The 26,572-nt window shown below is 42.3% G+C and overlaps 2 protein-coding genes across 2 annotated transcripts in view; one reads left to right on the top strand and one right to left on the bottom strand.

Moving 5' to 3' along the window:
* The window catches only part of LOC123769445 (uncharacterized), a 64,618-nt gene extending 49,618 nt beyond the window's left edge, over window positions 1–15,000 (top strand). The window contains exon 16 of the mRNA XM_069317128.1: window positions 14,873–15,000. Coding sequence (XP_069173229.1) covers window positions 14,873–14,985 — 113 coding nt within the window. The 3' untranslated portion in view covers window positions 14,986–15,000. The remainder of the gene's footprint in view (window positions 1–14,872) is intronic.
* On the bottom strand, window positions 2,587–25,089 carry LOC123768571 (uncharacterized). Its single transcript, XM_045759225.2, has 7 exons — window positions 24,960–25,089; window positions 21,841–23,381; window positions 19,606–19,724; window positions 16,906–17,058; window positions 14,317–14,519; window positions 8,981–9,101; window positions 2,587–6,307 (listed from the first exon to the last, which is right to left on the bottom strand). The coding sequence occupies exons 2-7, from the start codon at window positions 23,368–23,370 to the stop codon at window positions 3,421–3,423; spliced, it is 5,013 nt and encodes a 1,670-aa protein (XP_045615181.2). The 5' UTR covers window positions 23,371–23,381; window positions 24,960–25,089; the 3' UTR covers window positions 2,587–3,420.
* Window positions 25,090–26,572: the final 1,483 nt, after the last annotated feature.

Genomic DNA, 26,572 nt, shown 5'->3' with positions numbered 1-26,572 from the left:
CCCCCCAATGCCCCAGCCTTGCAAGAAAAAGCCAGGGTAGCCAGAAAATTACTAAGGAAGGGAGCCCACTGGCAGACTCATACAACCCGGCTGGAGGAACAGGCTCGAATGCCTTCATCACTACCCCGGAAGGGGAAACCCCCGAGACCCCCCCCCCCTCCCGAGTCTCAAGACCATCGGATCCCTGCCCCGACCCCGAACCCCAAGACAGAAAGGATCTGGATTCAGGGAGGAAAGAGGGGGGGGGGGACCAGATGAAATCACAACAGTGGAAGACAAGGGGACGAGGAAGGAACAAAACTGAAGCAACCAACACCCCTAATCCCCGTCACAACAACCAAAACGGGGCAGCCCAGGGGCTTCCGGGAAGCAAATAACCTAGCACGTTGCAATCACCTGAACCTAACATGCAATGCCTGTGCTGCCTGCACCCGCATAGTCGGCTAGTCAGCATAAGACCAGGTAACCGAGATACAAACAGGCAACGAAACTTGCAGGACCCCACAAGCAGCAGCAAAAACAATGAGAGTCACCCTGAGACAAGGAGACAGAGCAACCCTCGAACTCGCACAAAGCGAGTTCGAGGGTTGGGACTCCCCCTTCCCTCTACCGAGGAGGGGGAGTTGCGCAGACAGTGGCGCGGCGGTGTGTGGCATCATACTCGTTTGCCCATTTCTGTTTGGGGAGTTCTATCCACTTGTTCGGCTTTTCGTCGCAATTTTCACCAGAATAGGGGTTTTGGGACGCTTACCTTTCTGGGTGCAGAAATAGAATGGCAGACATAGAATGCTTCCAACCACACGGGAGTTTCTATAGGCCATTGCTCCTCGTGCCTCTTCTGAGGGGGCCAGGTTCTGGCTCGTGGTCCCCGGTAGGCCCACAGAACTCCATACACATGACTGATGCCTAAGTCTGACATTAGCATATCAGCTTGGATAACTCCGGGGAGCCGACAAGGCTCCCCCCCCCAGAAACAGCCAATACTAGAAAGGGTCACTGGAACAGTAACTGAATAAAGATAATGAAGAGACAGGTGAAGTGGGTGCCAGGTAACTTCATACTGCTGTTGCAAAGAGAGGTGCAGGTGGGACACCAACAAACCAGCCACCAGTTCACCATACAAATGGTGATAAACTCTCATCAGAAACTCCAGATACATAGAGCAACAGGTTTTGTTGCTGGGCCAATCTGCTGAAAAGGGGCAGAGCATCAGAAAAATGCCTGAGCATGGACACTAGGCAAGCAAAGCAAGAAACCAAGGCCAAGCCTGCCACCAAGGATCAAGAAGGATCACCCTCCATGAGTACATCTCCAGCTTGGACAACATCCAGAGCAACAACTGAACTGAAAAAAAATAGTTATCTGAGCCCCCACTTTGACATCCAGAGCAACAACTGAACTGAAAAAAAAAATAGTAATCTGAGCCCCCACTTTGACAGTGTAGCTGAAAGGAATCCACTGCAAGAGCCTCATAATCAAAGAATGGAGGATGCTGGTTCCACACTGACATGAAGAGGTCCACATTAAGGCAACTGAACATCTCATAAAGCCAACAGAAGGTCACGTCGTCAACAGTCCACTCCATGGAAATAGGATGGAAGCAAGACCCCATCGGTGAGAATATGGGTCACACCCTGTGTGCAGTAGTGGCTCGTGGCAACACAGAATGTGGGAATGGGGGGGATGTAGACTGTACTACACTATTGTACTGCAAGAAACCTCTATTTTTGTCTCATTTTAATGAAAATTTACAAAATTAAAATTTACAAGCGCAATGCTGTACAAGCCAAAGATGGGAACCTAGCCTGTAAGGTGGCACCTGCTGGTAAGTTTCCTAAGGTGAAGCAGGCTCAGAGAGAATGAAGGCCCAATGATAGCGTGTGTTGCAGGACTCAGGGTTGAAGGTATCACCGACCCAACAGACAGCATGGCAGAGGCAAAGAAAATTATCGTTGCCAGTAGCAGAACTGATGAGCCCCCTTCAAACTCGCATGTAGCGAGCGTGGACTTGACCGACTGATCCATTATGTTATGCCATACCCGGGCCTGAAGGTAGCAGGACACCTAGGGACTAGGGACACTTACTGAAAAAACAGACCCCAAATACAGCCTGTAAACAACATGGCTACGAAGGGTGTCCACAGTGTTTCATATCAACAAAGTGCGCATATATCCTAGTGTACCCCCCAACCAAGTAGGGCTGACCCAACCCAAGGCCTAAACAGAGGAGTCAGCAGCTCATGAATTGCCCAGGGTGAGGCTCTCTACCCCGACAATCACACCTCTTGTGGATGAACTACCTACCTACCTTGTATCTACCTTGTGTAGCTTCTGGGGATCATTGGCTCCACGGCTGCTCGCAGCCTGACATATGAATCACAGCCTGGTTGATCAGGTATTTTTTGGAGGTGTTTGTCAAGTTCTCTCTTGAACACTGTGAGGGGCCCAGCCAGTTACGTGTAGCGGGAGAGTGTTAAAAAGTCTTGGGCCCTTGATGTTGTTAGTTCTCCCTCAGTGTTTCTATTGCACCTCTTTTTTTTTTTTCAACGGGGGTATTCTGCACATCCTGCCATGCCTCCTGGTCTCATGTGGTGTTATTTCTGTGAACTCCCGAACACATCAGAGAAGTAACTCTCAGTTCAGGGCAGCACAAACAAGCACGCAAGGAAAGGAGCACTTAATGCAGGCAGCTTGAAGTGCAAAATATGCCAAGCCCACACAAGCCAGGAATAAAACATGCAAATACACAAATCAAAGAACAAAACACAAGCAAATGGTGTTTACATAGTACATAGCTGAGAAGCAGAGGGATTTGCTGCAGTACCACCAACCAGGGAAGCACAACTACAATCTTTACACCACTGTATCAACGACAGGACTGTGAGATGGGAGCAAGCATGGACTTGCCCCATCTCATTGTTCCAGAATATATGCTGGCAGCTATCAGTACTAATGACCTTATGCTAGCTAGTGGATCGTTTGTTTTCACCTGTGGAGTTGCTTGGCCATTTCTGCACTTCATTTTCTATGAACCTTGCAGTAGTCTGTCAAGTTTCATCGACTTTCTGGATGCTTTCCTAATATGGGTGACAATAATACATCCCCAGCTCTTTGCTCCTCTGTGGGGGGGCTAGTGTCTGGCTCTGGTCCCCTGTAGGCCAAATAGGACTCCTGCAACTGATGTGACCCAGTAGTGGGGTCCCATCTCAGTGAGAGAGCTTCAGGGAGCCAACAGGGCTCCTCACAGAAAATCGTGTTTATCATCAGTATTATTGTCCCAGAACCAATAGACCAATATGTTGGTCTAAGAAATAAATTATGGATGTCAGGAACACATGACTATAACGACTATGCTATAAAAACTACCCTTGTAGTGCCAATTCAGTCAATACTCCTATTTCTAGGAATGGATCCATGCCATTAAACGAGGTATGCATGTACATCTGAATCCCTACTAATATCAGCTTGTGTGGCAGTATTGGCCATCACCAGAAGAGGGTTCTGTTCACACACATTTTCGATGTCATTACTAGTATTAGATAACCTGCCTGTTGCAGTAACATTCACTCTAGATCCTTTATCACAAGCCATATTAGCTTTCTCTTGGTTACGGGCCACTGTACCAGAACTCTGGTCTTGGGTGATAGCAGCACTATTTAGGGTAGTAGCCTCAGCTATAAGAGCAGGCAGATCATTAGTGGTGTTAGGTACCTCGTACGTAACATATGTCCAACTATGAGATGTAGTCCCAAGAACTGACCCACCTGTTGTGCTGACACATCCTCCCTCGAGCATTTGATTCGGCACAATTTGTCCAGGTACTAAGTGACTGGATACGATATGGCTGGGTACAACACCTACAGGATACAAGTTGCCAACACTGGCGGTGGAAGGCATTGGTGCTTGACTAGTGTAAGTCCTGTCATGGCATAAAGGTAGTTCTCCTTGGTAGCCTGACACAGAGGTATTATCTTCCACAAGATGTACACTTGTGCAACTTGGCCTTTCCATGCTTTCTTCATATTTTTCATCACTCAAACTACTTGGAAAGTCCAACTTATCCACCTGAGTATACATAAAATGATTTATGGTTTCCTCAGGCAATCCCAAGGAAGCTGCCAAACTATTTGCTACAGTTGATAGTGCTTCAGCCTCAGAAGAGGACTGACTATTCATACTGGTCAATGTTTCACATACACCCTCTACATTCAGTTGATCTTGTTCAAGATGTGAAGATAAGTTTGATTCTGAAAGTTTAACCGCCTCGCCTGTCTCTATAGACAATTCCTCTTGCTTATTATTTCTTGTTTCCTCTCGTGTTAATTCAGGTGCTATTTGTTCTGTTTTCTGTTTAGCTCTATGACTGGATTTACAATGGGCTTTGAGATTATATGAGCGAGCAAAAGTAAGTGGGCAATGTGGGCATTTGTGACAAATATTGGGCTTGTTCTGGCAAAGTTTAGTCTGCATGTGGCCTTGAAGTGCTCCAAATGAACAAAATGCCCCTCCACAAACTGAACAGGTGTAGTTATCAGCATTTGCATGCTGTGAACGATGCTTTAAGAGAGCAGCGTCATTCATAGCTACATGATCACAAAGATCACATTTTGGAAAAGTTATATTTCTTGGCACTTTATTATGCTCTGTGTACTGATGATATGCTAATTCCAACTTGCGTCCAGGTCGGAATCCACACATGCTACACAGTCGTGTTTCATTCTTACTATGTACTTCTTTCATGTGCTGCTGATAACTAAAATAATCACTGAACTCTAAAGGTTCATTAAAAAAACACGTGTAACATGCATATGGTACGTTATCAATGCTAGCTAAGATAGCACTACTTTTATCTTTGTGTTCAGAAGATACATGCTTCTTAAATGTGAAGTACGTTGGGAAAACAATGTCTTCACATTCTGGACATTCAAACATCTGAGCATTCTGCACTGCATGAGGCAAAGTGTTTAAATTCCCCTTTGAGCCAGAGCTTGTGATAGTTTTGGAAAGTTTTGTACATAGTTTGGTTTTGGAATCACCATCACTTAAGACAAGATATTGAACTTTAGACTTAACTAACTTTCCACCCCCAGCTTTATCACTACCCTTTTTCAGAATTTTTAGTCTTATATTTTTTTTGTCTTTTACAAGCTGTGGATATTTTTTCAAAACTTCTGAAATGATCTTGGCATGATTAGACATGTCTCCTTTATTTACTTGGCCATGACTAGTGGACTGACTGGCAGAACCATCATCTTTTGTGCTCTTACCTCGTTCATCCACCTGACTGCACGATTCAGTAGCCTCGGAATCATTCATATTTAAATTCATCAATACTTTTTGCTTTAAAGACAATGTTAATTTTGATGGTGAATAGGAGTTGTCACTTGGTTTAAAAGTTCCAACAGTTTTCTGAACTTCGATAAGAGACTGTGCTGGCTCCTTTGCATGGGAATATAATGCAACTTCATTGATAAGTTCATTGTTTTCATCCAGTGGAAACGATACGTGTTTTTTCAAATTACTCGTAATAGTTTTATCTTTCTTCTTTTTAAGTATTGATTTAACTGGAACAGAAGGATTACTGAACATAAATGAATCTTTGCTATCTGAGGAATTGTCTCCTTCAATTGAAGTAGAAAATGAAACCTTGGAGTAGTTATCTTTTACAGGAATTTCACAATCTTCTGTTTCCATTTTATAATCACATGGAACATACACATCTCTACCACTTGACCCAGCTTCATCTACATCTTTTTCTTCTAGCTGTTTACATATGCTAGATATCTTTTCCATTAATTCTACACCATCCTTCTCAATGTCATCATCCTCAATAGTGTCAGGATCATCTATGACCATTGCCTGCTCTTTGAATGATTTTGAATTAGTGGTGACAGATACATCAACTTTGTTACCAGTTTCTTCTGTCTTAGCAACTTCAACTTGGTCCTCTGACATCACTTGGGTAAGGAGTGAAAATGGATCCTGAGGTGGGGAATTAAGGTTAGAAACAGTAAAACTTCTTGTGTCACTGTTCAGGTTCAATGACTGGTTATATCTACTTGCAAAAAGTGATGATCTGGATGAGCCAAATAGTGAAATATCAAGAGGATTGAAAGATGAAGTCTCTGTTGGTGAATATGAACATGATGAGGAATTACTGTCTTGACTACAAACTGAGGCCGTTGCAAGTGAAGGGGAAAAGGAAGAATTTTTGGAAGACCAATTCACTATATGAACAGGAACATTTTCAGCATCCTCTTCAAGTTCAAATCTTGTTGGCCTGGCCTCTTCCGCTGGTCTTTTCCGCCTGAAAAAGTTAATAATGATATTACTTGAAAACTATGAAGTTGATTGCATGTATATATTTTGACAAAGATTTCATTGAGAATCTGGGAAATTTAAAGCACTGACATTAATTGTTTTTAAGTTGTACATCTTTATTATGAATTTCCCCTTGCATTTCTAAGGGAGCTACTTGTAACACCCTGAAGCTACTAAATTGATATAGTGTCAGTCTACAAGGTACCATCAGTTGCAGAGTTCTGTTTGAGACCATGAGACCAGACCATGAGCTAGAACCTGGGCCCCCCCCCCTCAGAGAGGCATAGAAAGCAGTGGCCATTAAGAAAATTTTTATGTAAATGTATTTATGCTTTTCTGGAAAGGCACCTAAAAAGTCGACAAACAAAACAAGACCATTGGCTGGTTGGAAACAAAACAGCAGCTTCAAAAAAGCATAACACCACCACCATCAAGGTAAACAAATGATAAAAAATTTGTGAAACCAGCACGAGCAAATACATCCCACCACCTTCCCTTGTTTGTGGGGAGGAGGGAGGCAGATGGGGTCAGCTGGTTGCTCCAGCACCAGCTCTTGTTCTGATATGTACTGTGCCTGGTCACCCTTTCAGTTCACTCAGTCTTCGGTTTCCTGTTTTGGACCAAGTGGTGTTTTTGCCTTTGCAGCTTTTCCTGTGCACAGTTGTGCAGCATGAGCCAGCAGTTTATTGTACTTGGAGCTGCATGTACCCAGAGTTATCTTACCTGTGCACACCTTAAATAATTACCCAAGTGTAATTACCTAAGTGTAGTTACAGGATGAGAGCTATGCTCGTGGTGTCCCGTCTCACCAGTACTCTGTCGTATAACGCTTTGAAACTACTGACGATGTGAGAAACCACCTTCTCACTTAACTTCTTCCAACCATCTACCATTCTGTTAGTAAAAGAAAACCTCGTAATTTTTAATATTTTTTGGCACCTCTTGTTTCCTTAGCTTGAATCTGTGTTCAGGACAGTCTGCCAAACAGGACAACTCCGGAACCTTGTAACACATCCAGTAGTAAAAGAAGAACCGAACTCAAAAGAGGCAGGATCCATTATCGAGGCGTAATCCAGGTCACGCAGGAGGTAAGCTGCAATGGCCTCCTGCACCTCATGGGGCGAGATGCAGAAGGCTGAAAACCTCTGGAAGAAAGTGACTGAAGTACTTAAGGGAACCCAGAACCAAACCCAGGAAGGAGCCGACGCCATATCAACCTCGTACAGGGAGGGGGGGGATAAAAAAAAATTCCCACCCATTGCAACAACAAGCCCCACTCAGAGAGTACCAAAACCCAAGAAGGGTCAAATGGGGCCCAAGCCCTCCAAGTCAGCCCCTCCCCAGCCCAGGGAACCTTCACACCAGGACCCAGGGCCAAGCCGTCCTCCAAACCCTCCGCCTCAAAAGAAAAGGCAAAGTCCACTGGAAAAGCTGGAAAGAAGGACCCACTGGTCAGACCCAGAAGCACCAGCTGGCGAAACAGGCTCGAATGCCTCCGTCATCACAACGGAAGGGGGAAATCCCTTGAAACTGCCTGAGTCTCACCACCAACTAAACTGCGCCGACTCCGAAACCCTCAGATGCTTTCGAGCCGAGTGAACGGGGGAGGGGGGGGGGGGGTGTGGGAACAAACAGGCAGAAATATATTCTACTGTATCACAACTCAACTAACCAGGTAAGCCAGATGGGATGGGGCCAGGTTGCCTCGTGGTGGTAATCACCACAAGTGAGTTTGGGCCAATTTGAATCCCTTGTTTAGTGTGAATTGATGTTTGGCAGTTTCGAGGCTTCATTCTCTGTGAACCCTCCAGTTGTCTGTAAAGCTTCATTGACTTTCTGTTTGCTTTTTCTGGTGGGGTGATGAGTTATCACTTGGCCCCTGAGCCTCTGTGAGAGGGGGGCCAGGTTCTGGCAGGCAAAACCAGAACTTCCTTGACTGATGTACCTTTTAGTATGGCACAATCTCGGTAAGATAGCTACAGGCAGCTACTAGCAGGCTCTCCTCAGAAAGACCTGAGACATAATAGTAGTAGTAGAGGAGTAGACATAACCCCAACAGTAACACAAGAAGTTCATGTGAAGATAACAGCAGCATATGGGAAGTTAGCAAACATAACAAGGTCATTTAAGAATCTAAACAAGAAGGCTTTCAAGATCATACACACTGCCTATGTCAGACCATTGCTTGATTGTGCAGCACCATTGTATAATGAAATTACTGGTCATGAAACATTGCATATTTTCTCTACAGACTTTTATAAGAAAACCAGGATCACTGAAGATTCTAAGAGTGCTTTTTGTAAAGTAGGACACAGAGACCAGTGGCTGGACATTGAAATGAACATGCAGTGTTCATTTCCTCTCTTTAAAGTGCAGTTTCTTCTCTCACCCATTAGTACCTTAAAAGACCAGCGTTGAATGTAATGAAATGCCATTTACTGAGTGAGACCTGGAGGCTCCCCGGAGCTATCCAGGCTGAATGGATATGTATAACTTTCTGGCATCATTCAATGTGCATGGAGTTAATGCCTACTGGGGACCACGAGCCAGAACCTGGGCGCCCCTCAGAGAGGTGCGAAAAGCAATGGCCTATAGAAACCCCTTTTCTGGGGGGGACGGGGCCTCCCAGAAAAGAAACGCAAATTGGCAATTCACTCACCTTACTGCAGCATTAGCTTCTGCTATCTTCTGACTGTTTGTTAGAAGAAAATAAACAGATCCATCCTGCCCTTCATTCTCCTTTCCCACCTCTTCATCCACTTCCAGTGCCATACTAGAATCTGAAACAAAAAACCAACATGGAATGTAATGAAACACCAATTTCTGGGTAAGCCCCCAGTGGCTCCCTGAAGCTACTATCTCTGACAGTGTGCCATATTACTAGGTTCCCTCAGTTGCATAGTTCTATTGGCCTACTGGGAACCATGAACCAGAACCTGCCCCCTGCCCCCCCACCCACCTCATAGAGGCACAAGGGAGCAGTAGCACTTTTGATACAATTTTTAGAAATTTATTCATGTCTGCCACCACCAAAGAAAGCACCCAGAAAGTCTTCAAAACTAAAGAAACCACTGGTGGCTTCAAATGAGACTGCAACCTCGAGAACTGCCAAAAGAACTCCCCCAACAATGTAAACAAACGACAAAGTTCACTAAACTAGTTCCAGCTCATTTACCCCACCTCTACCTCGTTCCAGGGAAGGAGGACGGTAGCCTGAGGGTAACTGGCTGCTTCACAATCTATGCCATCTATGAAGATGGCAACACCGCTCATGACCTGGAGGGAGGGAAGTGTTAGGGAGCCACTGGGGCTCACCCACAAGTTTGCATTTCATCACATTCAACACTGTTTTCTGGGAAGAGTCACTTGTGGCTCCCTGAAGCTAACTACCCATGGGAAAGTAAACAAATGGGTACTTACCAGGGAGGAGGGAGAACTGCAGGTATCAGAACAATGTCGAGACACTCGGCTGTGACTTTACTCAAAGCCACATAAGACCAGGCCCCTGGCACATTGACAAGATACAAAGCCACAAAAACCCTGTTGGACCTCCAAAACCTTCACACCCGAAAATCAGTCCAGGACATTAGCAAAAACCACCAAGAGAGTGGCACATGTTAGAACATCATTGGCACGAGAGTAGACTGCAGGATGGCAAGACTTCATAACACTGGACAACCCAAGAGAGACGAGTCTTGGAACAGGGAACCAAAGTGACATGATCAACCCACAAAGAATCCACCAAGGCAGAACTGGTAGCAGGAACGTAGCAGCAAAGCTATTGAACACAATACATGATGCACCAGAGAGACTTCTGACATGGATAAAAAAAATTCTGACAGACAGATGAGGGGCAGTAATCAGAGACAATGTATCTGACTGGAGGAGTGTTACTAGCGGAGTACCACAGGGTTCAGTTCTTGCACCTGTAATATTCATCATCTACATAAACGATCTACCGGAAGGAATATAGAATTATACGAACATGTTTGCGGATGATGCTAAGATACCTGGGAAAGTTAGGAGATGCAGATGATTGTAAGGCCCTTGAAATTTATCTAGATAAAATAAGTGCTTGGAGCATCAAGTGGCAAATGGAATTCAATGTGAATAAATGCTGTGTTATGGAATGTGGATTCGGAGAAAATAGATCACACACAACTTCAAATTATGTGGAAAAGAATTACAGAACTCTAATAAAGAACAAGACCTATGGGTGGTTGTGGATAGTAAGCTGTCGCCAGAGAAACATATAAAGAACATTGTGTGAGGAGCATATGCGTCACTTTGCAACTTCAGACTTGCTTTTAATTAAATGAGTGGTGAAATACTAAGAAAACTGTTCATGATTTTTGCAAGACCAAAATTGTAATATGCAGCAGCTGTATGGTGCCCAAATCTCAAAAAGCACACAAACTGGAAAAGGTGCAACGGCATGCAACAAAATGGCTTCCGGGACTGAAAAAAAAGTCATGAGGAGAGACTAGAGGCATTAAACATGCCAAAACTAGAAGATAGAAAATAAAGTTGCAACAAATCAGGCAAGGTCTCATACAGCTTGCTGAATTAACCCTTGTGTTGATCAGGGCTAATTAGCATTTGTCACCCACAGGCGCATACCAAACAAAAAAAAAAAAAATTCTTCTTCTAAACCTGTTAATGTGTGTTCTCTGATCATGGGAAAAATAATAAAAAATTATAAGTGGCATACATTGCCGGCTATAGGGCGGGGAAGTCTGGCAAAAAACAGGCGCTGACTCAGCGTGCGTCCCAGACGGTCTGTTGATCCCAGCTGTCAGGCAGGAGTTGCCACGGAGAGATAATTACCTAATTATTTCAATGTCTCTGATTGATTTTTTGTAGTTTTTTTGCTGTAATATTATTCAATAGTGTGTAGTGTAATATATTTATGTAATAAAATGAGTGAATCATCGCTGTACTCAAAATTATTGTGTGCATATTGTTGATTTAATTAATATGTTCATCAAACAGTGAAGAAATACTTTGTCGGTTATTACACTATATACACAGGTTTATATATCTGCATGTTTTGTTCACCATAACATACCACTATGTTGGTATTATGAGTCAAAAAGCAACGAGAAGTGACCGCCACACACCAGCCAGCCACTCGCTGCCACTCGCTCCCTCAACACCTCACTGGCCCACATTCTCCTCCCACCATACTGTTTTTGTTTTATTCACTATATACAGACGTTATATATAAGTATCTACATTCGTGTTCACCATAACGAACCACTAAGTTGGCATGCTGAGTGGCAGTGGCAGTTGCTACTTCCTCCCTCCCTCACCTCACCTGACTCACCCACATTCTCCTCTCACAGTACTGTTTTTGCTTTTATTCACTATATACAGACGTTATACTGTATATAAGTATCTCCATGTTTTGTTCACCACAACTGTACAACTCAGTTGATACAGTGGTACCTCGGAATGCGAGTGTCCCTGTATGCGAGTTTTTCGGAAGACGAGCAGGATTTCCTCGGAAAATATGTCTCGGAAGTCGAGGGTTACCTCGGAACGCGAGTTTGTTGATACGTGTACAGGCCGACTGGCGCGTGGTGGCATGGCGATCGCGCCTCAGTTTACCAGTGTCTCGTGTCCAGTGACTATCCCACCTGAATTCTTCACAAGGATTTACAGTTTTTTATCGGTTTTTTGGCCATTTGAGCATAAAAGTTGTCATTATATATCTTGCCATGGGTCTCAAGAAAGCCATTGGTAAGGTTCAACCTAAGAAAATAGCTGTGAGTAGAGGCAGTAGAGGATGTCCCTTCTTGATTAAGAAAATGTGTGAAGTATGGGAAGAACTGCAAAGTTTTGTTGAAAAAACTCACCCAGATAAAGCTGTAGCAGGCCGTTGCATTGACCTTTTAAATGATAATGTGATGTCTTACTACAGACAAGTGTTAAAATGTAGGGAAAAACAAGTGGCATTAGACAAATTCTTAGTAAAACAAGCAAGTCCTAGTGGTATGCAGGCAAAATGTGCCAGTGTGTGCATACCAGTGAAGTCCTCACTGCCTGATGTGATAATGGAAGGGGACTCCCCTTCCAAACAGTAACTCCTCTCTTCCTCCCACCTCCTCACCATCTTCCATACGCCTACAGCATTCAACAGCAAGGTAAGTAATAACTTGAACATAGTTTAGTAGGTTTATTTAGATGAATTAGGTATAAAAATTTAGTTTGATGTGGGGTTTTTGGGGTAATCAGGAACGGATTAATTCATTTCCCTTTATTTCTTATGGGGAAATTAGCTTCGGAATGCGAGTTTTCGGAATACGAGGCGTCTCCAGGAACCAATTAAACTCTTAAACTGAGGTATGCTTGTATAGTTAGTTCAGGTACTAAGAGACTAAGAGACATCGCTACACACAGTCAGGTGGCGGCTGCCTCCCTCACACATTCAAGGTCAGATGCACTAAAATTTCATCCCCAACAATACTGTTTGTAGTGTTATTACCCTATATACAAATGTTATATATAAGTATCTACATGTTTTGTTCACCATAACTGTTCAACTAAGCCGGTATAATGCCCAGAGCATAGTGGCCACCCCTACCAACATGCCAAATCATCCAGATGTTGCCCCCCCCCCATCACCAAAATGGCTTCTCCCCCCACACTCCTTTTACTGTTATTACACTGTATATGCACGTTATATATAAGTATCTACATTCATGTTCACCATAATGAACCACTAAGTTGGTATGCTGAGTGGCAGTGGCAGTGGCAGCCCGCCATTGGCTGTCACTCCCTCCCTCCCTCACCTCACCTGACTCGCCACCATTCTCCTCCCACCATACTGTTTTTGCTTTTATGTACAGACGTTATATGTAAGTATCTGCATGTTTTGTTTACCATAGCGAACAACTAAGCTGGTATAGTGAGTCCAGACAGTAAAAGGTGGTCACACAGTCAGCCGGAAATGCTACCTCCCTCCCCACCAAGATTACTCCTCCCACTACAGCGCTAATTATCACAACAATCCTGCTATTATCAGAATCCTGGTCATTTTTATCACAGTCAGGGGTCTTCTGTAATAATATCATGAACATATATATTATGGCATTTTTAGGCGATGCTGTGGTCACAAGCTGAACAGCAGTGCTGTGAGCTCATGCTGCATGCATCAGGCTTGGTGGCTCACTCAATACTGAGGCCCTCACACCCGGGAATTTGGCCCACGATTTTTTTTTTTTAAATGGCGTCTGTTTACAAGAGCCCTGATGAAGGTGAGGTGAACCCCGTGTATCCGCGGGCCGTTTAAATCTTGCATAGTAGTCTCTGTAGTAGTCTTTAGTCTCCGTGGTGTAGTGGTAAGACACTCGCCTGGCGTTCCGCGAGCGCTATGTCATGGGTTCGTATCCTGGCCGGGGAGGATTTACTGGGCGCAATTCCTTAACTGTAGCCTCTGTTTAACGCAACAGTAAAATGTGTACTTGGATGAAAAAACGATTCTTCGCGGCAGGGGATCGTATTCCAGGGACCATAGGATTAAGGACTTGCCCGAAACGCTACGCGTACTAGTGGCTGTACAAGAATGTAACAACTCTTGTATATATCTCAAAAAAACAAAAAACAAATAGTACTCCAATACATCATATGATGGGATGCGTATTTTATAGCAAGTCACTCAACCCATCATATGATGTGTTGCACAACTTAAGGGTTAAGGTTGCACTGTATAAGCATTTAAAACAATGTAATGTTCTTAATAATGAAGTGATTTCAAATAACATGTGATTTGTACTGAAAACATGCATGTGAGCAAAAATTCAAGATTTGACTGCATTAAACCTAAATTTTTTCTCAATTCTTAAATCATGTAAATACAGCTTATGTTGTATCCTACAATGCAGACCCGGCATTCCTTTAAGAATAAACATTTTAACGACTGAAAATTTCCTTTCCAGACAAAAACACTAATGCAAACAATAATCATGAAAATTATGCTTCCTGAACCCTCACCTTCAGTAGAATCTTTTGTATCAGCCTCTCCAGTTTCTTTAGAACCAGGTGAAGATTCCACACTCGTCGCGGATCTTTGATGCTCAGTTAGTGGTGCAAACGACAGTAACAATGATCTGGAACTGGGAGTGCAGCTGCTGCCCTTGCCAGTTTGTTGCTTATGTTGTAATAATTTTTCTGGACTTCGCTTCCAAATTGGAAGTCTGAAAATAAATAATAGGAAATCAAACCATATTAAATTTTAACAAATTTGTCATTTCAATAAAGTATATCAATTTCAATTTGATCATGATTGCAATGTGCAGATTGTATATAGCACTTTGTTATTTCTCATCACAATATAATCTGATGATTTCTGCTCTCTTTCTCCACACAACTACATCATTACTAGTCTTGCTATCTTCTTCTTCACATGATATCCACAGTCTTTCTCTTACTCTCCTCCCCTTACTCTCCTAATGAACAAGAACATGCAGTGTTCTTGTTCTCCTTTCTTCAAAATACACACCATAATAAGAGGGATGAAACTGACACGTATTAATAAAAATCTTCCCAGATGGTGGTCATCAGGGATGGAGGTCATGCAGCTATGCTTCTTCTAAAGCTGCACTGGAGGTTTCAGTAGATAAAAGTAACAAAAGTAACCAGCCAATAAGCAGTACATATTAAGTATGGCAACAGTAAGGCACGTGAAGAAAATGCCTTCTGTCACATTTACATCCCACCATAACATGGTCTAGCCCTTAAACTGCTAAGGGGTCCTGAGGACTTTCACACCCCTGTGAGCAAGAAAAAAATCTAAAATTTTGTTTTGTCTTATTAAAATATTCATTTGTGTTCCCCGAGCACAGGAAAATAATAAAAAAATTCTGTTGTACTTACCAATGACGTAATTGAGCCGACAAGTTCGCCAATGACGTTACTGAGAAAGCGTGTTGTACTCACCTAGTTGTGCTTGCGGGGGTTGAGCTCTGGCTCTTTGGTCCTGCCTCTCAACCGTCAATGAACAGGCGTATAGGTTCCTGAGCCTATTGGGCTCTATCATATCTACATTTGAAACTGTGTATGGAGTCAGCCTCCACCACATCACTTCCTAATGCATTCCAATTGTCAACCACTCTGACACTAAAAAAGTTCTTTCTAATATCTCTGGCTCATTTGGGCGCTCAGTTTCCACCTGTGTCCCCTAGTGCATGTGCCCCTTGTGTTAAATAGCCTGTCTATCAACCCTGTCGATTCCCTTGAGAATCTTGAATGTGGTGATCATGTCCAACCTAACTCTTCTGTCTTCCAACGAAGTGAGGTTTAATTCCCGTAGTCTCTCCTCGTAGCTCATACCTCTCAGCTCGGGTACTAGTCTGGTGGCAAACCTTTGAACCTTTTCCAGTTTAGTCTTATGCTTGACTAGATATGGACTCCATGCTGGAGCCGCATACTCCAGGATTGGTCTGACATATGTGGTATATAATGTTCTGAAAGATTCCTTACACAAGTTTCTAAAGGCCGTTCTTATCTTAGCCAACCTGGCATATGCTGCTGATGTTATCCTCTTGATATGAGCTTCAGGGGACAGGTCTGGCGTGATATCAACCCCCAAGTCTTTTTCTTTCTCTTACTCTTAAAGTATTTCATCTCCCAGATGGTACCTTGTATCTGGCCTCCTGCTCCCTACACCTATCTTCATTACATTACATTTGCTTGGGTTAAACTCTAACAACCATTTGTTCGACCATTCCTGCAGCTTGCCCAGGTCTTCTTGAAGCCTCAAGCTGTCCTCCTCTGTCTTAATCCTTCTCATAGCGTCAGTGACTACACGCTGAGACAGCTGATCTACACCTAGTACACCATCATGGAAGCCACTAACATACTTTTCATCTCTGCTACTTGTATCAGAAGCAGTGTCAAGAAACCAAAAAAACAATTCATCTATAGTAACAATTCTATAACAATTCATCTGTTCTTCAGGAACAGCAGATAATACTGGTGGTGATAATACAGTACTGGCAAGAGCGATGACCTGAGGCTGCAGCATGCCTGGCACTCGCCCTGTATAGGACACATTCACTGTAGCGTCCTCATTCATGTCTGTATCACTTGTGTTAGATCTTTATCGTGTCTTGGTTCATCAGTATCACTAACCCTTTTCTTCTTCAAACAACAATGTCTGAATTTCCCCTTCAGACAGCGATCTTTCAACAGAGGACTGGAAGCTGGGGGCGCGTGCATCAGCCATGGTTGCTCAATTAGAACTGAGCCTACCCTTGGGTATGCTGGGAATTTTTTTCAAGATGGCTACTGCTCATCTTAAAAAGCTTATTAAAGATGGTTATGAGATGGAGACCTGAGGCCCCCCATCTTGTAACCAACCTACTGCGCGTTTTAAATTTTATGATATCCTAACCTCGCTTACGAGTCAGGTGGCGTACTGCCATACCCCGTGTTTTGTCGGGAGGCACAGTGCAGTGGTTAAATGGGTGCACAGTACATGGGTTAATAACACTCCTTCATAAATAGTAAATTCCATGAGAGAATAAGGCATGTAAGAAAAAACTAACATTAAATATACTAAACACAAATGTAATATCAAACCTAGTTTTAAAATGATTTGAAGGTGAAAGATATGGAAAGCGTCTGTCCATGAATCGTGTAAGCAATGGCACTTGAAGCCTCTGTGCAGCTGCATATATAGCACTCATTTCATTATGCGATCCTCGAACATCCAGACGCCCACTGTACACAAATCTGAAAAATAAAGTAGCGTAATTGATTTTTATTCAGCTTTTCTAAATTTCATGATCATACAGTATCTTTAAATTAATATAAGTGAAAAAGGTAGACCTTTACCTTTGAACTATGAATGTAATTTACATACATCACCAAAATGGTGTGCAAAAATCCAGCATTGAATGTAATGAAACGCCAGTTTCTGGGTAAGCCCCGATGCTTCCTGAAGCTAGTTTACTGATTAAGTGCAATACTACTTGAGTGTCATCAGTTGCAGAGTATGCATACCGGGGACCATGAGCCAGAACCTGGCCCCCTCGATGAGTCACAGGGAGCTATAGCATATAAATATTTTACATGTAAACTATCATTTCTGTCATCACCAGGGAAGCACCCAGAAAGGTAAGCGTATCAAAACAAACTACTGCTTTTAATATTAGACACAAAACCACAATATCAAAAGAACTCTCCTAAAAGAAAACAAGCAAGCAAAACTTCGTCCAACTAATCCCTTGCTTGTTAGCTCCACCTTTCCCCTTGTTGAGGGGGAAAGGGGGGTGCCGGCCCAGTACCAGCCCAGTTCTCTAATGACAAAAGGTTGGATGGCGGGTGATAGGGAGCCTCTGGGGCTCTCCCAGAAACTGGCATTTTATTACATTTAACGTTGATTTTCTGTGGGGAGTGCAGTCAGCTCCCTGAAGATATCTACCCACGGAGAATGAAAACCAGAGGACTTATCAGGGAGGCAAAAGCATCGCAGGCATACAAACGAAGAAGAGACTGATGGTTGCGATAGACATCCTAATGCAACACAAAGTTGCAGGGAGCCAAGGACAGTGAACAGATACCTGGTGGCCCAGACCCTGTGAAACCTTAAATCTAAAGCAACAAACAGATACAACGGAACCCAAATACCAGGAAAGAAATGCGGGGCCCATAACATGAAGATTAACGGTCATAGCATCTTTTTAATTTAGTTCACTTTTATTCACCAAATACCTATCCTGTGAGCAGTAATGAAAAACGGCTACAGACGCATATGTTTTTTTTGCAGGGATATTCCTGGGCGGGCCCTAAGCCTCTGGCTGGCCCACTAAGTGTTGCTTGTTTCTGTTTTACTTGGGCGGAGTATGAGTATTTATTACTCGTATGGTCGCTTCAGTAAGATTTTGCCATACAGTATGTGTTTAACAACTTCTTCTGCTCTGTTGAATCTAAGTTGAAATCTTAGCATATAATGATTTCAGGAACTAAACCCCCAAATTGATCAACAGTTTATGAAACTAATATCACCGTGACTTTAAGAGGCCTTAACACACAGAGTAAGAGTTTGTCGATCAAATTACATTTAGTTTTAAATTGCCTATCATGCACGCCATGCCCAGCCATTGGGGAGCGGTACAAATGTTAGTCACCTGCATACACTACTACAGTTAGCGAACTGGGGATAAATGGCTAAAATTTCTGGTAGTGGATAATTTTGAATAGAATATTCAGACAGATAGCAACAATCAGAGAGTACACACATATACACATGCACATGAACACACTCACAAATTCATACAAGCATTCACAAACACACGTACACTAGCAGCTCCTCTTCGGCTCCGGTTGAGGAACATGTATCTTTAATCAGTCAGGGGTCATCTGTAATATTGTCATCGCTAAATAATAGCAGTTATTATTTTGACATTTTTCGGCGATGCTGTGGTCACAAGCTGAGCAGCAATGCTGTTCGCTCATGCTGCGTGCACCAGCCTTGGTTGCTCCAACAGTACTGTGGCTCTCACACCTGAGAATATTGCTCACGATTTAAAAAAAAATGGCGTCTGTTTACAAGAGCTCTGAGGAAGCTAATGTGATCCCCGTGCAGCCGCAAGCCATTTGAACCATGCCTGACACCCTGTGGCGTATATATACGCCATGCGCACCGTGGGACATGTTACTCATGGCGTATATATACTCCGTGAGCAGTTTAAGGGTTAAAGTCATTTAGCCCCCCCGCGGTTTGAGGGTTAAAATGTATATATATGATGTGCGCTGTGCAGGCAGTTAGACAAAAATTGCACAGTATATACAATTTGCACAGTTAACGGGTTAACGAATTGTAGACTTTAAAAACTAGTTTCCTGTATGTAAATCTCGTCTCCTGCTTATGTGGAGTCAGAGATGTAACGTAAGATCAAGGTGGTAAAGTATTTCTGTTGTACTTGGGGGTTTTATGGTTAATTAATTATATTAAGGTAAAACTTCAGCTGGAGTTTCCATCACCCAACTGTTTCAGGGTTAGGTGATCTGCACTAGACAGCAGTCCTTTCGTACATCATTATTTATTTGGGAACTGTTTCTCTGGGGGCCGGGCCTATCCTAACCCTATTAGATGGTACTCCAGTACTTGGTTTAAACCCTAGCAGGTCCCCCAACTTATAATGGACAGCTACTAAGGGGGTCAGTCCAGAACAATTTACATTTACTCATTTCTACCAAACTACATATAACTCTGACAGAACAGTCTCAACAACAGTCTTTGTAACAGAGGTAAGACTACTGCAGTAAAGATCTTACCTTATAACTGGTTCAACACTAGCATAATTGAGGTCTGAGGGAACATGCAGTTCCCCTTGTTGTACAGGATGTGGATCCGACACTAATGATGTGCAAGCCGACACAATGGCACGATGAACCTATCAATATATAAGAATTAACTCTTACCTAAAATGCATCTAAATACTAAGAGTACAATCCATTTAACTCAAGAGAAAAAATCATTTGCATTACTGTTTCTTGAATCATTATGTCCACAAAGTCTACAGAGAATGAGAGTGCATACTATACACCAACTGATATACCTTGATCCTTGAATGCATTACATCTAAACTGCTGTAATACCAAATATGACGATCACATCTAGACAATTATGAAAGACATCCCTGGGCCAGCATAGTTAACGATATGAACTAAGTCAGTACATGAGTAGAAGGTGTAATTACCTAAGTGTAGTTACAGGATGAAAGCTATGCCTGTGGTTGATGCTGTAGATCTTGAAATATGTAGTTGTTGAAAATTTATGTAACCTAATCTCCGGTTATCCAGATAACCAGAGATTATCCGGTTTCTTTCCGGATATGGCAAAGTTTTGCCAGAAAATTGTCCACATGCAATTTTGGCTGGATAACCCAAATATTCAGTTTATCAGGCTTCAGATAACCCAACTCATACAGTACTAATTTGACGCATTTTGCAAATTGTTTCAAGCATTCTTTCACCTTTGACTGGTTCCTGCTTGTCCTGAGCCGTCTTACTTTGTCACTTGACAAAGTAGTGGGTTTTTTCCTCCTTTCGGTACATGATTGCCCCTTCGGTTCGGGATATTTTTCTAAGGAAGTGTTTTTGTTGGCGCATGCTGCTGGGATGGAGAGCTTCATGTTCTTCTCCAGAGGCAGGGGTTCTGTTCTTTTGGTTCTGGTGGGCGGTTTGTTAGTTTGCAGCCTTCTCCTTCTTTTCCAGTGAAGAATGAGTCTGCTAGCTGCCAGGGAATCCTTTAGTGATTGATGCCAGAGGTGCATCATTTGATGTGCCCGGTAGCAGTAGTTTGTCAATACCTGCATGCCACCAGCTCCACCCCGGTGGATGCTTTGTTGGATGGTCATGTTTCCTTGGTCTCTTATTCTAAGGCTCGTATATCTTAAGTTGTCCCACAGTGTCATCAAAGTTATTCTGTCAGCAGTCTACCCTTGAATCCACAATGTTCATAAATTCGCAGCTTTGGCTGCTGTTTTCTCTCACTTGTCATGGGTTGCTTTTTGGGATGAGATTTGTGTGTATTTGGGTCTTGGCGACTCATGTGATTACTGTTCTCGTCTTCCCTGGCAAGTCCCATGTTTTCCTTTTCTATGTGGTTAGTTAACTTCAAGGAGACACCAAGTAGTTTATCCCTAAAAACAAGGGTTGAATGTAATGAAATGCCTCTTTCTGGTAGAGCCCCAGTGGCTTCTTGACTCCATCCCTCCCTATTAAGTTTGTCAGTTCATTGTGCATCATTTTCAGACTAATTGGTAGCCGGCTATTGGCAGGGAACTCTGGACCACCTGTTAATTGGCCATCTGTACTAACAGATTCAAGCTAATTTCAAGTGAGGCAATTGTTTTGAATGAATCTTTTTGCAAAATTGTTAAGCTGTTTCAATGCTTTGCTTTCAATGAACCTTGAATTGTCTGTATTACTTCGCTGACTTCATAAGATGATTTTCTAGCTCGTATGATTATAATCTCCTGTTCCTTTTACCTCTGTAAGGGGGCTAGGTTCTAGCTCTGGTCCCTGGTATGTCAAACAGGACTCCTGCAAGTGACATGATGTAGTGGTGAGTCACTGTCTTGGCGAGATAACTTTATGGAGCCACTGGGGCATTACAAGGAAGAGATGTTTCATTACATTGAAACAATGAGATGGAGGCCTGGTCGAGGACTGGGCCGTGGGGACGCTAAGCCCCGAAACCATCTCGAGATAACCTCAAGGTAACATTCAACACTGGGTTTTTTCATACTTAAAAAATCCATAGATAATTTATCTATTTTCTACCAAAAGCATAGTAATGAAATCCTGCATGAAGATTTCTGCAAATCCAAGATTTGTTAGTAATCTTAGCAGTAGATTCTAAGTAGGAAAACTACATTTACCTCCCCCTAAACAAGAATGGATAATGGATTCATAATTTAAACAGCTATAGAATGAAAAAATATAAATTTCATATCAAATAAGCGTGTGCTGATGTTGTGACATGTAAAAGTTAAACTACTCTACCTTGAGCGTTTCACCCGTAGCAAACTTTAGTAGTAGGTCACACTCTTGTTCACTCTCATAGAGAAGTTGCAGTCTCTGCAGTAAGGTTGCTGCCCAGTTGTCTACCTGCATGAAGTTTGGAGAGTGATCTTGTCTACTGCTTGCTACTATAGGGGAAGCAGATGTGGTCCCCAACTCTGACATGGATGTTGCTGGTGAGCAATTGACAAAAGACACGGGAAAATTGTAATTTTCTGTCGACAATAAATCACCGTCATCGTCAATCTGTACAATGGGAATTGTGGAGGTACTTTTGTCAACCATATGATGTTCATGTTGTATATTCTTGTGATCTTCCAAACCATCAACATTACAGTTTACTGTGGAAATAGACAGTTCATTCTTGTCAACACTAATCATGTTGCATTTAGGGTTTGATACATCATGATTTAATATGTTATGACTAGATGATGCATATGATGCAGAGGATACAACCCCAGGAGAGTTATCCTCTTGTTTGGTGAGAGAGTTAGATAAACTAAATGCAAACACTGCTCCTCCAGCAGCATCTCCAGCCTTATCTGACACCAGAGGGTACGTTGTAATTGGAGAAGTAATTGCCGTAATCGTTGATGTGCCGGCAGTTAAACTTGACCTACAAGAAGCCAAAGAAACTCCTAAGTTGTTGACAGATTGTAAAGAAGTAGGAAGAGACTCACACACACATGTTAAATGCACATTAGAGGATAATGCAGCTAAAACATCACTGCTTCCTGTGGTTGTGTCTGATTCATTGGCTTTAACATCCTCATTCACTGTTACTTTAGATATAAGTTTTTTACTCTCTGAAGACCAGTCACTAGTTATATAAGCTGTGCAATCATTTTCACTTTTCCATGCATCTTTACCTACTATTTGTAATGCACAATTTCCACTATGAAAACTGTCACCCTGTCTGGGGCCATCAGCCCTTGCTGGGATACCAACTTTAACTTTATGAATGAATCCACCTTCAACAGGAAAAGCTGAACCTTCCATGTTATTATCTGCACTTTTACTTACATTTTCTTCTTTTATTTTGGTGTCCTCAATTGCATTCATAAACCTATCTTCCTTGTTTGACAGATCACATAATGAGGATTTGGATTTAGAATTTTGTTTTGGTTTCCCTTTGTCATTCTTTACCTGCATATGTTTATTTCTAGAGGCATATGTTTTCTTAATATTGTTTGTGAGGTTTTGTTCTATATTTGCACTTGGTACACTAAACACTGCACTTGTGCTTGTACTATGTTCCCAGCATGAGTTACTATTTGAATGTCTTCGTAGTGTTACAATTGATCGTGTAGTATTGCAGTCTGATTTATTTGCAACAGAGTTTACCAGCAATATTGCAGTAGTACTTTTATTTTCATTCACCGTTTTACTTCCAACTCTTGTTTTCCTCCTCCTTTTTATATTAGCAATTATGACTGGATGCTCTTGATTTTTTTCATGTATCTCTACACAATCCCTACTCCTTTTCCTATGTGACTTGTTCTTTGCTGCCATACTGATGAACTCTGAAAAAATAAAAATTTCATATAAATAAAAAACCAGCCATGATGGTAATGAAACACCAATTTTTGGGTGAGCCCTGATGGGCCCCTGAAGCTTCTATCACTGATAATGTATTAGCTATTGGGTCGCATCAGGCGCAGTGTTCTATCTGGACTATCAGAGAGCCGCCACTGAACACAACAGATGATGCATCCATGCCCGAACCAACCAATCATCAATTTCCATCCCCCCGCCGGCACTCGGTTGGTAATCTTGGGCATGGTATTTGGTAATGGGGGATTGGGTAGCACTATATACAGTGTGAGTTTACAGCACAAGGTAGGAAACTATGAGGACGAAATTAGGTACTTTTCATTTTGTCTTTGAATAAGGCAAAAGTTGGACAGCTTTTCAATTCGTTAGGAGAGAATTCCATAGACTGGGTACCTTTATTTGCATAGTGTTTAAATAGATTTAGTTTGACTCTGGTAATATGAAAGAGATTTATTTCTGGTGTGGTGATTATTGGTTCTATTATATCTGTCCAGGAAGAGTTTCAGGACAGGGTTTGCATTTACATATACAAAACAGGGTTTTGTATAAGTAAATGACATAAGAGAATGTGTGGAGTAAGTTTATGTTTAGCATGATTATGGATTTAAACAGGAGGGGCTGAGTGTTGTCTAAAAGCAGAGTTTGTTACTGTTCTGATAACAGAATTTTTCTGGGTGATTATACACTTAAAAATAAACTTGATCACACAGGACATTAGTAAGCAATTTTACCAAGGTAGATACAATTTATTTATTTATTTATTTATATACAAGAAGGTACATTGGGTTTGTGAGAATACATAGCATAGTATTTACAATCTTGTAAAGCCACTAGTACGTGCAGCGTTTCGGGCAGGTCCTTAATCTAACAGATAATTTTAAGTAGGTAAATTCTAGCAGAATTAATAAAATGATAAATACATTGCAAGAAAAAAAATGAGATGAGAGAGATTAGTAAGTATATTAAAGCTCCAATTGGTTACATTGACAGCTTGATTGGTAATTTAAACAAGATTAATAGACACCATACAGCAGATTGATAGCACATATAAGAAGACAGCAATGATCATAATTACATGACATTGATGACAGCATGATCACAATTACATGACATTGAAGAAAGGACAAAAATGTTAACTAAAACTTTAGATAATGGTAACAAAAACATATGTTGGGGGGAAATGTGAGCATACATGATATGCAAATTAATATTTTATGTATTTGCATAAATACTGGAGAGTATTTATGAGATTACATAGCACTGATGTTTTTACATTCTTGTAAAACCACTAACAGGCTGTAATTGGTGCGACTAACACTACTGAAAAGCAGCAATAGGAACAAAAGATATTGATTATTAACTACCATTATCAAGAACTACCAATTGCAAAAACGAAAATGCCAATTGAGAGTAAAGAGTTGACAAAACAATCTAATCTTTTCAACACCTTCTTCCACTAAAATGGTTTGCCAGGTCCCAATAAGAACACACAAGTGCAGAACACCAGAGTACCAATGACCAGAGTGTAGGGAAGGACGAAGACTGACCTTGAATACCATGAGCTTAGACCATCAGAGGCGAGGGCCACTCTTATGGCCCGACTCCGACACTTGTCACATGTAAACAAAGGTGCCAGCGGCCATGGTCTTGGTGGGATGAGGAGCGAGGAGCGCACGCGCCGCCCTCCCGCTTCTGAGCCCATTGTTGGTGTGACGAGCTGCTTGGAATTTTGTAACTATCTCATCAAGATTATAACTTGCTTAGTTATTTGAATTGTGGGGCTCAGTCCCTGAGTCCATTATGTGCCTCTGTAACACGGTCCACTACCGCCACTTCCACTTCACGAAGGTCCCCCCCCCCCATTTGCCTTGATGATCTTTTCCAGCTGTACTTTAAAAGTTATACCGAGTTTCGGCATTTACGTCTTCGGCGGGTAGGCGGTTCCATTTTTTTCTTTACCTAATTTACCTAAGGGCCATTAACCCTAGTATCCTCGACGAGAACAGGAAGCCGGCGGCTTGTCGATGGTCCCCCCATTTGCCTTGATGATCTTTTCTAGGTATATTTTACAGCACCACACCAGATTACAAATACCTATTAGATATCGCAAGAGTAAAACTTAAACAAACATGAAATGCTCAGCAAATCATGGGACCCAGAGTGTGGAATGACCTTCCCAATCACATCAAAGGCTGTATGTACTTCTCTCATCCAGCTTAAGAGAAAAAATAAGTACTACCTAATAAACTACATTTAACCTATCTTATATACCTCCTAAATGTCAACCCATGTCTTGCTATTTTCAAACAATACTGTTTGTTGACCAACTTGTACAACTTATGGGAGCATGGGCATGAATAGCCCGAAAGTGGTGGCCCTTTTGAGCCATTACCAGTATCAATAGAAGATACTGAAGATCTGTGGAGGTGCGACTGCACCCTACGTGACGGGAGATGTCTCCCGTGGTCGTCAATTCTCATATAGTTTCCTTACATTTGGTGACTACACCTCACCTTTCTCTACTAGGATAGGAGGATGTGAGAACTGTTACCTGTAATTAGGGATAGGATTATAACTTGTGTAGTGCTAATTAGTTACGCCATTAAGATAATAAGATAATGGAGCGAGTATAAGGATTACTCGCTACAAGAGCAATGAGCACCAAGGTCGGCAGGGAGCGACACAGTTTCCACATCTGCAGATCAACCGACTCTCCTTTTTTTTTTTGAGATATATACAGGAGTTGTTACATTCTTGTACAGCCGAAAGAAGCCTGAAGAAAGAAGTCAGATGAAGAACCAAGACTGAGGCGTCTCCACCCAACGCCTACACACCACGCTACTCTCCACTTCACCTCAACCCCTGGAACAGACCCTCCAAGCGCACCCAGTCAACCACGCTACCTCCCGCCGCCCAGGGACATGTCAGAATACAAAATCAAGATCAATAATCAAGAAAAATCCTCGACACCAACCCTAGGTGGACAGGTCACGGAACTTTTTAGCCTCCTCGTTCTATTCACATTCTCTTCTGGAATTTCAGTTCCCCATCCTTCTTTCTTCCTTCCGCCCAACTTATCAAAGCCCTTTGGACATTGAAGTGAAGCGAAGTTCTCCAACAATCTGAAGCAATTGTGGCCTGCCAAGCCACAGTCTCTCAT

The sequence above is a fragment of the Procambarus clarkii genome, chromosome 86, assembly GCF_040958095.1.
Source record: "Procambarus clarkii isolate CNS0578487 chromosome 86, FALCON_Pclarkii_2.0, whole genome shotgun sequence".
NCBI lineage: Eukaryota > Metazoa > Arthropoda > Malacostraca > Decapoda > Cambaridae > Procambarus > Procambarus clarkii.
This window is presented reverse-complemented; position numbering and strand designations above follow the sequence as displayed.

Bases quoted from the DNA above. Each gene is read 5' to 3' on its own strand.
- LOC123768571 (XM_045759225.2), bottom strand. From the start codon at position 23,370: ATGGCAGCAAAGAACAAGTCACATAGGAAAAGGAGTAGGGATTGTGTA. The intron at 19,725-21,840 runs GTAGAGTAGTTT...ATATATTGATAG, and splicing joins CTACGGGTGAAACGCTCAAG to GTTCATCGTGCCATTGTGTC. The intron at 14,520-16,905 runs GTTTGATATTAC...ATTTATTTTCAG, and splicing joins TCAAATCATTTTAAAACTAG to ACTTCCAATTTGGAAGCGAA.